Below are 12,064 nucleotides of genomic sequence, written 5' to 3' on the forward strand. Positions count from 1 at the left end.
GGACTTCTGTAAAGCATGATGTACGTATAATAACGGGCAGTTCACCTTCCATGACATTAGTTTAGCCGTGTCCCAGTTGCTGGATGACTACCATCAGTGCTTGTATTCCTCTGGAAAAGAGTAGAATACATTTTAAAATCTGTTGTCCAGTGTCACTGAGAGTTGTCAGGTTTTTGGGAGAAGGCCAGTTAGGATAATTAAATGGCTTATACACTATTCTTCCCATTATGCTTCTGTCTGTTATAATTGAGGAGATCATAAGAGCCAGTCAGATTGTGTTGTGTTTGGCTATGCCTTAATATTTCATGAAATAAAAGGTAATCCAAGGTTAGTTGAGCTGTAGTGACAAGCTTTTACACGTTCCCTGGGTACTATTTAATTTAGGTTTAAATCAGTCATAACTTTGTTTTTCTTAACAAGGAGCTATGTTATGAGTTTCTGATTTGAGAAGGTGAACAAGAAACAGAAGAAATACAAATAAATTGGTGGTTTTGTCATGTTCATCTCCACATGTGTTTCTTAATTCTGTAGTGTGAATTTGTTTTCTATAGTGTACTTGTGCGTGTCTAGGAAAAATTCTATTTATTTTCTTTAAGCTTTTATCTCAGAACCTTATTCTGAAAACTACTGCTAGAACCTCTCAGGGAAAGTCAGTAGAATGGCACATGTACAAAAGCAAATAATAGCTTAATAGTCACAACCCTGTCTTTCCCTTGAAAGGAGAAATACGGTTTTCTGATTCTACTTCATGTCTGTGTATGCTTCATAGTGAGGCAGTGTATACTTTTCATAGCAGCTGGTATAAGAACATTGAAAAAGGTACAGGAAGGGGCAACAATGATGACCAAACATATGAAATACATAAGGTAAGTATATGATAGAATTTTATAAAATTTTAACCGTCAAAGAGAAGAGTAATGACTTGATGTTGTCTTTACCAGTGTAAGGGCTAGGAAACATCAGATGGAACTTGCAGGTAACAGGTTCAAGAAAAACAAGGGAAAAGTACTTTTTTCAAACAGCATGAAGTTAAGCTATGACATTGCTTGTTAGGATATTGTGGATGCTAATATGTCCCTGGATTCAGAGAGTAATTAGATGAATTCATAGAAGAAAAATGTATCCAGGGCTCTTAGGTAGCAACATGTGACTTCTAGTTCAGGAAGTTCCTAAGGCACAAGTTGCTTGGAGGTTGGGAGGATATTTCTGGGACTGTATCACGACATGCTTGGCCTGTTCCTTTAATTCTTTCTAGCATCTGCTACTGGCTGCTTTTGGAAACAAAATGGTGTGCTAGATTGACCTTTAGTTGACTCAGTATAGGTGTTCTTAATTGAAGGCACACTAAATCTTTCTTTAGAATCTCAGACAGTCTTTTAGGAGGAACTCAAAGATCTTCCTTGGAGTCCTTCCAGAATTCTCCCAGTACTGCAAAAAATAGGTTTAAAATTGAGTGTTTTGCTTTTTTTGTTAACTTTGAAGGTTTTCTCTTCAAAACTTAAAAGCGTGAAGAAAATTTTGAAGGTGGATTTGGAGAATGGTGGTTCTTTTCTATTCCTCTGTACTACATAACAGGCAGAAATACTAAAGATCAGTAGGCTGCCCAAGATCAGTTTAGAAATTCTGTAAGAAGAGTTTCTACAAAGAATCCAAGAAGACCACAGAGAAGCTCACTGGAAGAGGTGGAACACGTACATTTTTCATTGTCCCTTGGTTCTGCTTTAGGCGTAGTACAACTTTTCTGCATCTTGCAGAACACATCCAAAGACTTAACTAGAGTCCTCTTAATTTTGGGCTAAGTCAATGCCACCTTCCTTCCAGAGCAACCAAGGGAAAAAGAGATCATTGCTCTTAGCGAACATCAAGTCAGAAGATATGAAATGTAATTGTGAAGAGGTTACAGCGCATAGTTTTCTTCCATAAATCTGTTTTCCTGTGATACCTCAGCTGCTGAAAAAGTACAGTTCCAGGTATTTGTGTATGTCTATATACATGCACACACATTCTGTTTAGATCATTTGTGTCCAGTGGTATTGATAAACTTTTAATTTCATGTCAGCAGTTCCTTTCTCAACCAACAACAGGCAGTTCAGGATGAAGTGATTGAATCTCCTTTCTGTGCAGGTTCTCTTCCCTTCCTTTAAAAATTCTGCAGGAGAGGTCCCAAAATGGCTATTTAAAAAAAAAAACCAAAAAAAAAACCAAAAAAAACCCAAGAATTACCTGCTTGCAGATTGTTTTTGCAGTATCTCTGTAATATAAACTTGCCTCTGCTTGGGCACTTTCCTCTTCACTGTTTTAGCTCAGAGTTGCCAAAAGTATATTGCTCGCAATTGTCTAATTTAGAAAGATAGTTCAGTCTGAAAACCTCTTAGGGGACAAGTTCATCTTCAGTCTCCAAGTGAAATGCTGGTAGCTGATGCTTTGTGCGATCCTTCACACAACCATTAACATTCTCAGGGGCCTGCTATGACCTCTTTAGTGAAAGGGTGTAAGTCGTAGGGTTCCTGCCAAACTATTTTGAAAAACAATAACATTGCTTAGGCTAGATCTAAGTGTATCAATCTTAGCCTTGAGTATAATGGAGGCAGAGAGTATTGTGAATGCCTGTGCTCAGTACAGAGGCAATTAAGGAATGGGAGTCTAAGTAAAGATATGAGGTATACTTGAAATTAGTTTATTCTGCAGTGATTAATAAGACACTGTTGTTTGAGTGTCTTATGTGTGTATATGAATGATGTATATGAGAGTTGTTAATTGGGGTTTTTTTTAAACTGGGCAATTATATCTTTATTTAAATAAAAATTGCAAATTAACATCTGATACTCTTTCAGATCTCTATAAATTCCTTGAAAAGCAGCAATACCTTTTTCTTCTTTAGGCTGTTTTTAAAAATAAATCTGTGGAACAATACATGAGTCTTTGCTTAGCTGTTGCAATTTTTCTATTTCGAATTGAGATGTAACACATTGTCTTAGGTATTTTGATCCAAATGAGTTCAAATAAATTCAGCTTATCAGGGAGTGAGAGATATATCCCTATTATAAAATAAGTGTTTTCTTTTTTTATTTTTGTTGTCAGAACTCAGTATTGTTAAATTTATTAATCTATTTTAATACTTTTGTCAGTGTATTAATTTAACATTCTTGATTCTTGCTGTCTTTCCTACCTTGTTTTAAGACAACTTTGAGATGTTCACTTTACCTATTCTATAATGCAGGTGCTACAAGTGGTGATTTTCATGTAAGCTAATGTACTATAGGATAACCATGTTTCAAGAGGGAGCTAGAGAGCTGTGAAATGAGCCCTCAGGAACTGCCTGTAACCCTCTGTTTTTCAGATGAATAAAAATAACCTGTAAATGTGTTTTTCCATTTCAACTTCATTTTTCAGGTGTCTATTGATGGAAATGACAGTGTTAGTGGCACAGGAATGATAGGTGAAAATGAACAAGATAAAAAAATGCAGGTATGTACCCCAATACAAAATAATTAAAAATACCTATTTCTTCAGTCTTTTCTGCCCAGGAGCATGCATGATAAGTAAGTCCTGTGTAGTGATGAACTAGGGTCTGCTGCTACCCTTGAGGAATTTTAGATCTCAGACCTATACAGATAGGTCATATTTCTCACTTTGTGCAAGATACTTTCACAGGATTTTTAAAAAATCATGCTTATTGTTTTCGGGGGGGTTTCTGTTAAAAGGTAGTTAAAAATTATGTTGGATTTTTAAGATTTTTTCAAGATGACCTGATTATTTGATCAGTAAGGATGTAAGTATTTCAGAAGTTCTTTTCCAGAGAATTAACTGACTTTTTATAGTCCTTAAAGCAGAAGGAATGCTGATTCAGTTAATGAATGTTCTTCTCAAGAGAGACAATTCCAGACATATACCTGAAACTGTTCTCTCTTTGGTGACTTATTTTGATTCCACTTGCTGTTAGAGTCTCTGACTTCTATTGTGGGTTTTGCAAGTAATGGGTAGACAAGTGTTGCTCTTGATTAGTAGATAAGTGTTGTGAATGCTTACAGAAACAGAAGAATACTTCCATTTCTTTTTCTGTATTCATGTTGATAGTATGTAGAAGTATAAAAACTTTTTCAGTATGAAAATACTAACTTAGAAGTTCAAAGGCCAGTGGAAAATACAGGTGCACATTATTACGTCTCCATAAAATTATGTAAGGAGAGTGGTATTTGTCATCGTAACATATTTTATCAAAGGAAAAGACAAAGCATATTGTGGCCTTCAAAGAACTGTGACCAACAACAAAAAAAATAAAGCCCCTATACTCTCACATGTTCAGATATCAATCAGAAATGGTAGTCAGTGCATTGAGAAAGGTTTGGTCAGAGAAACCCTGGGTTTCCCTTTTAAGAGGCAGTGAACAAGACAAGGAGGAAAAATATCTTTGAAGGTATAGTATAGTACCCATGAAAAGAAGAATTACAGGCTCACCTCAAAATTCTCTAATTTTTTTAAAAGCTAGTTTCCACAATATTTAAAGCTGCACACACCCCACTGCTGCCTGTGTGGCATGGCTGTGAAAGGAGAGATAGCTAATGTGTGCATTTTTGATGGTACTGGAATATATTCCATAAAATAAAATCAAGAAATGTAGAGGTTTTGCACACTTGTAGGTTGCAATAGGGATACAACTTCAACAAAACAAAAAATTCAAGGAAGAGTAAGTTAAGATTTTGGTTGGTTTTACCTAGAAGTAAGAGGCTATTAAGGAAAATTACTTGTGACCAGTATCCAGTTACATGCTGATTTCAGCCTCAGCTCAAAACAAAGTGAATCTGAAGGTATATGACAACATATATAGCATATGGAAATGTGCTAATTTTATGGAGCATTATATGTTCCAGACAAAAAAAAGATCGATATTTCAGAAGGTTTAGTCTCAAATTCTAACCCCTATAAGGTGACTTCAGTTGGCCAAGTGAAGGGTCCCAAATCTATCAATGATCTATGAAAATCTTAATCATGATTACATCTTGATGTAAATAGATACAGATATGTAGTTGTAACTCATTGTATTACATTATTGTTTTAGTATATATTACTTAATGTATTATATAATGTATTACATACTGATAAAACAGTCTTATATTTAGGTATAGTGTTAAATAAGTGTATATTTATAAACTTTTAAAGTCCACAGGTAACAAAAGAACAAAACAGATGTCATTCTGCTAAACAGTTATTTGAACTTGCATCTGGTTAGGTTTTTCACCAACGAAAAAAGCATAAAACCCCTTTGTGATTTCTGCATGTGAAAACAAAAGACTATGTGTGACCAAACGGCTATCACACAATATTTCTTTTCAAACCTGTCATACCCATCTGTTCATAATGAAAGCAGAGTCATAGGACTGAAGTTTGTAGGTGTATAATACCAAAATTGTACCTGAGGTTTTTGTTACCTTTGTTGTTCTCCTTGGCTACCTGTCAGGATGCATTTGATTTCTTTTACAATTTCAGGGGGGTTTATTTTGTCTGTTTAAAAGTATTTTGAAGGACATGGTTCCTCTCAAGAAGCTTCGCATTATTGTAAAGGTGCTTTATTTGCTTTGTTCTTCTGATTTTGTGCCTAACATCTGAATTTTTAAAGTTGTTTTAGAGTGCATTATCTTCTAAGAACAGTAATTTTAATACTATATCTGTCCTTGTGTAATGATAATACTAATTGAACTCTTAATAATCCTCAAGTCATACCAACTAATGCGTTGTGAGAAACACATAATTAATTCTGCAAATAGTTATTTGAACAAATGCTCGTGATGTTCAACTGATTTTTTCCTAAGCGCTATTTTTGTTTTATTCTTCCCCCCCTTTGTATTAATCTCAATATTGGTAAAATTGTATCTGGTTATTTCCTTACAGATACTCGAAATAACACACTGATATAGAATTGTTTTAATTTTCTTTTAAACTTTGCCATACTTCAGCTTCAGAGTAGATCTTAGCAACAATATACGTATTTTTACATGATGAAATAGCAAAGAAATACTAGCAGGTTTACCAAGAGAAAAAAACAAATCAAAAAATGATTAAGTGAATGTGCTCAACCAAGCATTGTTTTCATGATTCTTAATGTATTGAAGTGATTTCTGTGATTAATGGTATCATAGGTTAAACAATATTGTTAGTGATGAGTTTTCTTTATTCATGAGGTTGTTTTTCCCCATGGTTCCTGAGAAGCTTTTCTGAAGTGGTGGTGTTGTACATTACAGTTGATTCAAAGTTTCTTATCAGTTTTGCATCTTTAGTCTTCGGACAGTCTGAAGGGAACAGGTAACTTCATCTCCCCTAAAGAATCTGTAGGAAAGTTGTTTGCAGTCCACTTTCTGATCTATCTGAATGAGGAATTAGAAGTCTGAGGGCTACAGTCTCGTTGGGATGAGGGAGATGTGGCAGAATAGTTCAGATGACTGGAGTGCTGTAGTGAATGGATACAGGCTTTTTAATGAGGCCAAACGGGGAGGGGGGGCGAGGTGCCCTTCGTGTGAGAAAACAGCAGGACTGCACAGGGCTCTGTTTTGGGATGGGTGATGAGCCAGTAAGTAGCCGAAGGGTCAACATTAGTTGGCAGACCAGTGTGGGTGACATTGTGGTGACTGTCTGCTACAGAGTGCCTGATCAGGAAAAAGTAGATGAGGTGCTATTCAGACAACTGGAAGAAGTCTCATGTTCACAGGTCCACAACCTTGTGGGGATTCTAACCACCCTGGTGTCTGCTGGAAGAGCATCACAACAAGTCATATGAAATCCAGGAGGTTTCTGGAGTTCAGGGATGGCAGGCAATTGGAACCTAAAGCAGGTTACTGAGCAGCTGCTGAGGGGAGACACTTTGCTAGACCTTGTACTTACTAAGAAGAATTAGTTAAAAATGTGAATGCTGGATGCAGGTGCCTGCCCACCTCATGCATTCTGTGAAATGTTCTTTTGACAATTCAGAATGGAATTGAATCTGTAATAAAAGATGGATAGTTTAAAAGAAGGATATAGACCTTTTAAAATAGTCTCAATTACTTTGCATTCAGTTGTATCAGAATTTTTACAGTTGGGTTTCTTCCTCTTCAGTCATAATGTATGATTCAGTATGACTGTTTCTTACATATTAGTGTATGAAGAAGCCTTTAAAAGGAGTTTAAGTTGCATCGCAAAGCTATTCTGTATATTTTCCTATTCTGTCATCCCAGAGGGTAGAACCTAGCTCAGATTGCTTCAGTTAGTTTGATCAAAACACATGCATCACTGACAAAGTACAAAATGCTTTCCTTAATTTTCAAAAAGTTCTCATTATAAGTGGATTTAATTATTGTTTGGCCTTTGATGAACTTACCTTTGAAGGTGGTCTGATTTATGGTTTATCTCCCTTGGGATCCAGTGCCTTAGATGTAATCTATGCCTCTTCTGTCTACTAATTTGGTCATTTTACCACTGGCTTGATATTTCGTATTATTTTTCACTTTGTTGTTATTTGGCTAATTAATGCATGCATTTAAATTTGCTAGCTACAAGTAAATACGTTTTACAGTTTCATTAGAACTGCTTTTTACTTATTTATTGAGGACTAAAAAATACATGGTATAGCAAAGAGAGACAAAAGAAACCTGTCAGAATCAGCTCTGACTTGATAGCAAAGTAAAGTGTGTGATCCGTTTTCTGATTCATTGTGGGTTGTTTTTTGGTTTTTTTTTTCAAATTAAGATTGTCTTGCAAGGACATGGAACAAGAGTGACTGCAAAATCTCAGCAGAGTGGAGAGAAAGCCTTTCGCTGTGATTATGATGGCTGTGGAAAACTGTACACAACAGCCCACCATCTTAAGGTGATGAGATGTAAAATGAGCATTGTTACTTGGCAAGCATGATTTTTTTCGACAGATTATGTGGTTAAAAGTGACAGAAATTAACAGAGAGTCAGTCGCAATTATGCTGTTTTGTCAAACGTTTATTGGATTGATTTCACAATAATTGGTTGTCCCAGGTGCTCAGCTGATTTTTGCATTGTATTCTGGATAGATGTAGGTGTGGGATTTCTCTTAGGCTCCTATATTGCCAGCATGTGAGAAATCTCTTGTGAGATAATTTCTACCAACAGTGTCACAGAAATTCTGAAATCCAGTGTTCACTTTATATGCTTTATGTATATGCATGATCATTCAAAAACTCAAATTTTTGAAAGCTTTTACCATCATAATACAAAGTTTAACGCTTCAATCCAGCATTCAAAGTGAAAAGCTGGAACATCTTTTCTTTACAGGTGGCAACTTCTCAATTCTCTTCCTTTTTTGAATTAAGTAAAGGAATTACTGAAACAGTAAGGGTGTAGAGATGTTCACATTCCAGCTCAGGCTGAGATAATCACTTGCTGATGAGGTAAAGTCCTTGCAGTGCTGCCTTGTCTCTGTCAAAACACTCTGGAGGCAGTGAGTAATTGACTGTGGATTATGTGTTAAAATGGTGTCCTTGCCGTAGAGGTTTTCTGCAGTATAAAAGGATCATTAGGAGCACTCGGTGGAGTCAAAAATCAGATAGAGAGTGGGCTCTGAGGCATGTTTGCACCCTGTCTTTAATGTAGTTGCACTATGGCAACGCTGTGTGTATTTACAGAAATGGTTTGTGCAAAACTGACTGAAAGGATCAGGTTAGACCTTGGAAAGAGATACATTTACTTTTAGGGAAAACATTGTTACCATTTTCATTACTTTTTTAATCACTGACAAAAATAAGACACTTGAATGTGAATCTTTGGAAGAAAATTTAAATATATTGTGTTTGAGAATAACTTTCTGTGTTGAAGTAATCAGATACAACTTTTCAGTAAGTCTGTATTGGATGTCTTGACAGGTACATGAAAGGTCACACACAGGAGACAGACCATATCAGTGTGAACATCCTGGATGTGGCAAAGCTTTTGCAACAGGTAATCTTTTGTAGACTAGCTCCTACAACTTGTTAGTGCTTGTGTAAAATAAGTTTTGAATACTGCGTTTTATTAAACTGCTGAGTAAAGAACTTGGTTAGGAGAGCTGAAAAAAAAAAAAATGTCACCATTTCCACTAGCATAGCATGTAGAAAGGACAGAGGATTTAACTCTTGTTATGGAAAAAGGAAGGAGGTGAAATACTTGATGCTTTGCCTCGCTCTTCACCTGTCATGCTACAGTCAGATTTTATGTTGAAAAAATATGCTTAAGAAACTAAATGTGTATGTTAAATGAGGTGATAATAAGAAGCTGAACTTTTTGGCTAAATACCTGATCTTCTGTTCCAAACTTGAAAAGAACTTTGATGGAAGATGCTGTTTTAAATGTTCTTCATTGAATTTATATCAAAGAATGATATTTATCGTGAAGTGAACTTTAGACTACTCTGTTCATATATGGTGCTCTCCCTGAGATTTAACTTGATGGTGCAAAATACAATTCTGAAGAATGAAACATGGAAGAAATTTAAAGAGCAAAACTTCTTTCAAATTTATTCTTTTATTTTGAATGTAAATTAGTATGATGCTTGGAAAAGTTATTTTATTTTTTAAAAAAAAGCTAAGGTTTTTAAAAATAATTGATCTAATACATTTAATACTGTTTCTCTGAATAGAAACAAGCAAAAAAAAATGCTGCTGAGGAAGCTCAAAAGAGAAGCAACACTTAAAAGGTTGCACCTGAGTTTAATTCCGTAGTGTTTGTAAAGGGATTTCAGAACTAAATAATTAAATATTCTCTTTCATTGCAACAGACTGATGTATGGCTATAAACAGCTGTTTATCTATCAATACTGTATTTGTGGTCAGAGCCATTGTACCACTGTAGTTCAGCAATCCTTACCTCTGATAAAGTTCATTTTAAGTACCAAATGTTCTTAGTTTAAATATTAAGAACTCTCCTGGTTTGGATCATGAAATTGAGTTTGGTTTAGATGCTAAACATTAATTAATTCTTACTTGGTAGACATTCTTCATGTTTTTTAAAAAACGTCAAAAATAGGCATTTCAGCTGTTTTAGGGATGTAGTGAGAACACACTGTGAAACTAAAGCAGGTGCCATCTTCTTACAGACTGTTACTTTATTTTGCAGATATATACATCCCTTGTGGAGACCAGTAAAATTCAAGCTCATTTTCTAAAATAGCTGTTTCAGGGTTCTCTAGCCACCATCTTTTCAAGGAAGTGCAGAAAGGAAAATTTTTAGAAAATGCTTTTTGCAAAATAATTTACAGAGGGCCTGATCCAAAGATCACTTTAGACTGGTCGAGTTTTTGATGTGTTCTTAAAAGTAATCTTAAAGGCAACGAGTGTTCATGACTGCTGTTAGCTGGCACCTATATATGTGGTAGTGTTAATAATTTCATTTAAAATAATTTGAACAATTTAGAGCCCAGATAGCAGTAGAGCTTTTATTGCTGACTTCATTAATGATACTGATTTTTATATGAGCAAATAATTAAATGTCATTTTCATGACAGTAGTGGTAGGAGATAAAAAACAGATGGAATACAAAGCATACACATTCTTCAGAAGAAAAAATAAGTATTTGTCCATGTTATAATCACTACAGTTTATGCTTTTGAAGGGAAGGGGAAGCATTATGGAAGTGTATTTCCTTCATAAATTAAGGATGAAAGAATTTCTAATCTGTGTCTAGAGTTCCGCTGCTCTGTATGTTAGAATGAAGAGCTTGTGAAGAGTGAAACAGCAAATTTTACTCATCAGGGAGCTTCCTGATTGAAATGGCAAACACAGCTTTTGATGGCGATGGTTTATGAGTATCCTAATGTTGTGTTAATACTATTATAACATCCTGTTTGATCTTCAGGGTATGGTTTAAAAAGTCATGTCCGAACACACACTGGTGAAAAGCCTTATCGGTGCACAGAAGAAAATTGCACCAAATCATTCAAGACTTCAGGAGACCTGCAGAAACATATCCGAACCCACACAGGTACTATTATCCACCATTACTTTTTTGTTAATTCTCTTAGGTGGTTTTTTTTCTCTTTGATCATTCTGTGACTTTATACTTACGAAATCAGCCTGTGTATATTCCCTTTCCAAAGCCCAGTGAGCTCAGCAGCATTTCAGGATGGTAAGCATTTACTGTAAATCTAACATGCTTTTCTTGGGAGAAGTGCTGAAGCGTTCATACTGCCACTGCAGTGTATCACACTGACACTGAGTTACCTGGTGCCTTTACAGTTTCATTTGCAGCTGTAACAGAACAAGGAATTTTTCCTCAATAACATGGTTTGCCTTTTAGAAATGGCATTGGTGTTCTTAAGTTTGGGTACTTTAAGATAACTCGCATGCCAGCTTCACGAAGGTTGGTAGTTTGGAGCTTGTTGTTATCCTGTTCTCCTTTCTCTTCTTGCAGCAGAAAAATGAATAAAACTAATAGAAAACCAACTGTTACTAAAACTTTCAAATGCATAAACCCACAAATCTTACATTTTGACAAAAGAGATTCATCTGAAAGCCAAAACACAAATTCTAGACAGCATACACTACACTCTGCAAAACTTTTATGGGTGCACACATGTGTAAAGTTGCACGATGCCTCCTTTGCTTCTGAAATGGAGGAAGAATAATCTATCACTTGCTAACCTATTCCATGAAGTAGATTTACTTCTCTGCTAGAACACCAGGTTTTTCCACTGAACTTTCTGAATCTTGGAGTAAAAAAGAACAAAAGAAATAGGTTTTCCTCAGGTTGAAAAGAACAGTGCGTGTGGGAAATAAAAGCACGCAATAAAAAATATAAAAAGTCAAGATTAAGATCATTCTGCTTTCCTGGATTTCTGTATTCAAAGGCAGTCTGTTGGGATTAGTGTTATCCTGGTGTTAAATTGGTCATTAGGATGAAGACATAGGAGTCATCTGTTTTCAGTTCTGGAAGAGAACTGTTTGATGTTATGTAGTACATCAAGTACAGACTATGAACGGAAGTATTTTTGTAGTATGTACAAAAACTTGATTAGCTGTAGACTGTTTTCATTACTACTTTGTGGCCATAGAAGTTGTATGGTAATTTAATTGTTTTAATCTAATTTAGCAGTT

General features: G+C 35.4%; 1 protein-coding gene across 3 annotated transcripts in view; it reads left to right on the forward strand.

Annotated features, from left to right (window-relative positions):
- ZNF143 (zinc finger protein 143) overlaps positions 1–12,064 on the forward strand; it is a 44,853-nt gene that overhangs the window by 21,563 nt on the left and 11,226 nt on the right. For all 3 annotated transcript variants that reach the window (XM_026850887.1, XM_026850886.1, XM_026850888.1), the window contains 4 exons: positions 3,394–3,468; positions 7,720–7,839; positions 8,861–8,936; positions 10,827–10,952. In XM_026850887.1, coding sequence (XP_026706688.1) covers positions 3,394–3,468; positions 7,720–7,839; positions 8,861–8,936; positions 10,827–10,952 — 397 coding nt within the window. The remainder of the gene's footprint in view (positions 1–3,393; positions 3,469–7,719; positions 7,840–8,860; positions 8,937–10,826; positions 10,953–12,064) is intronic.

This window comes from Athene cunicularia (genome assembly GCF_003259725.1).
Source record: "Athene cunicularia isolate RWA chromosome 5 unlocalized genomic scaffold, athCun1 chr5_part3, whole genome shotgun sequence".
In the NCBI taxonomy this organism is placed as follows: Eukaryota; Metazoa; Chordata; class Aves; order Strigiformes; family Strigidae; genus Athene; species Athene cunicularia.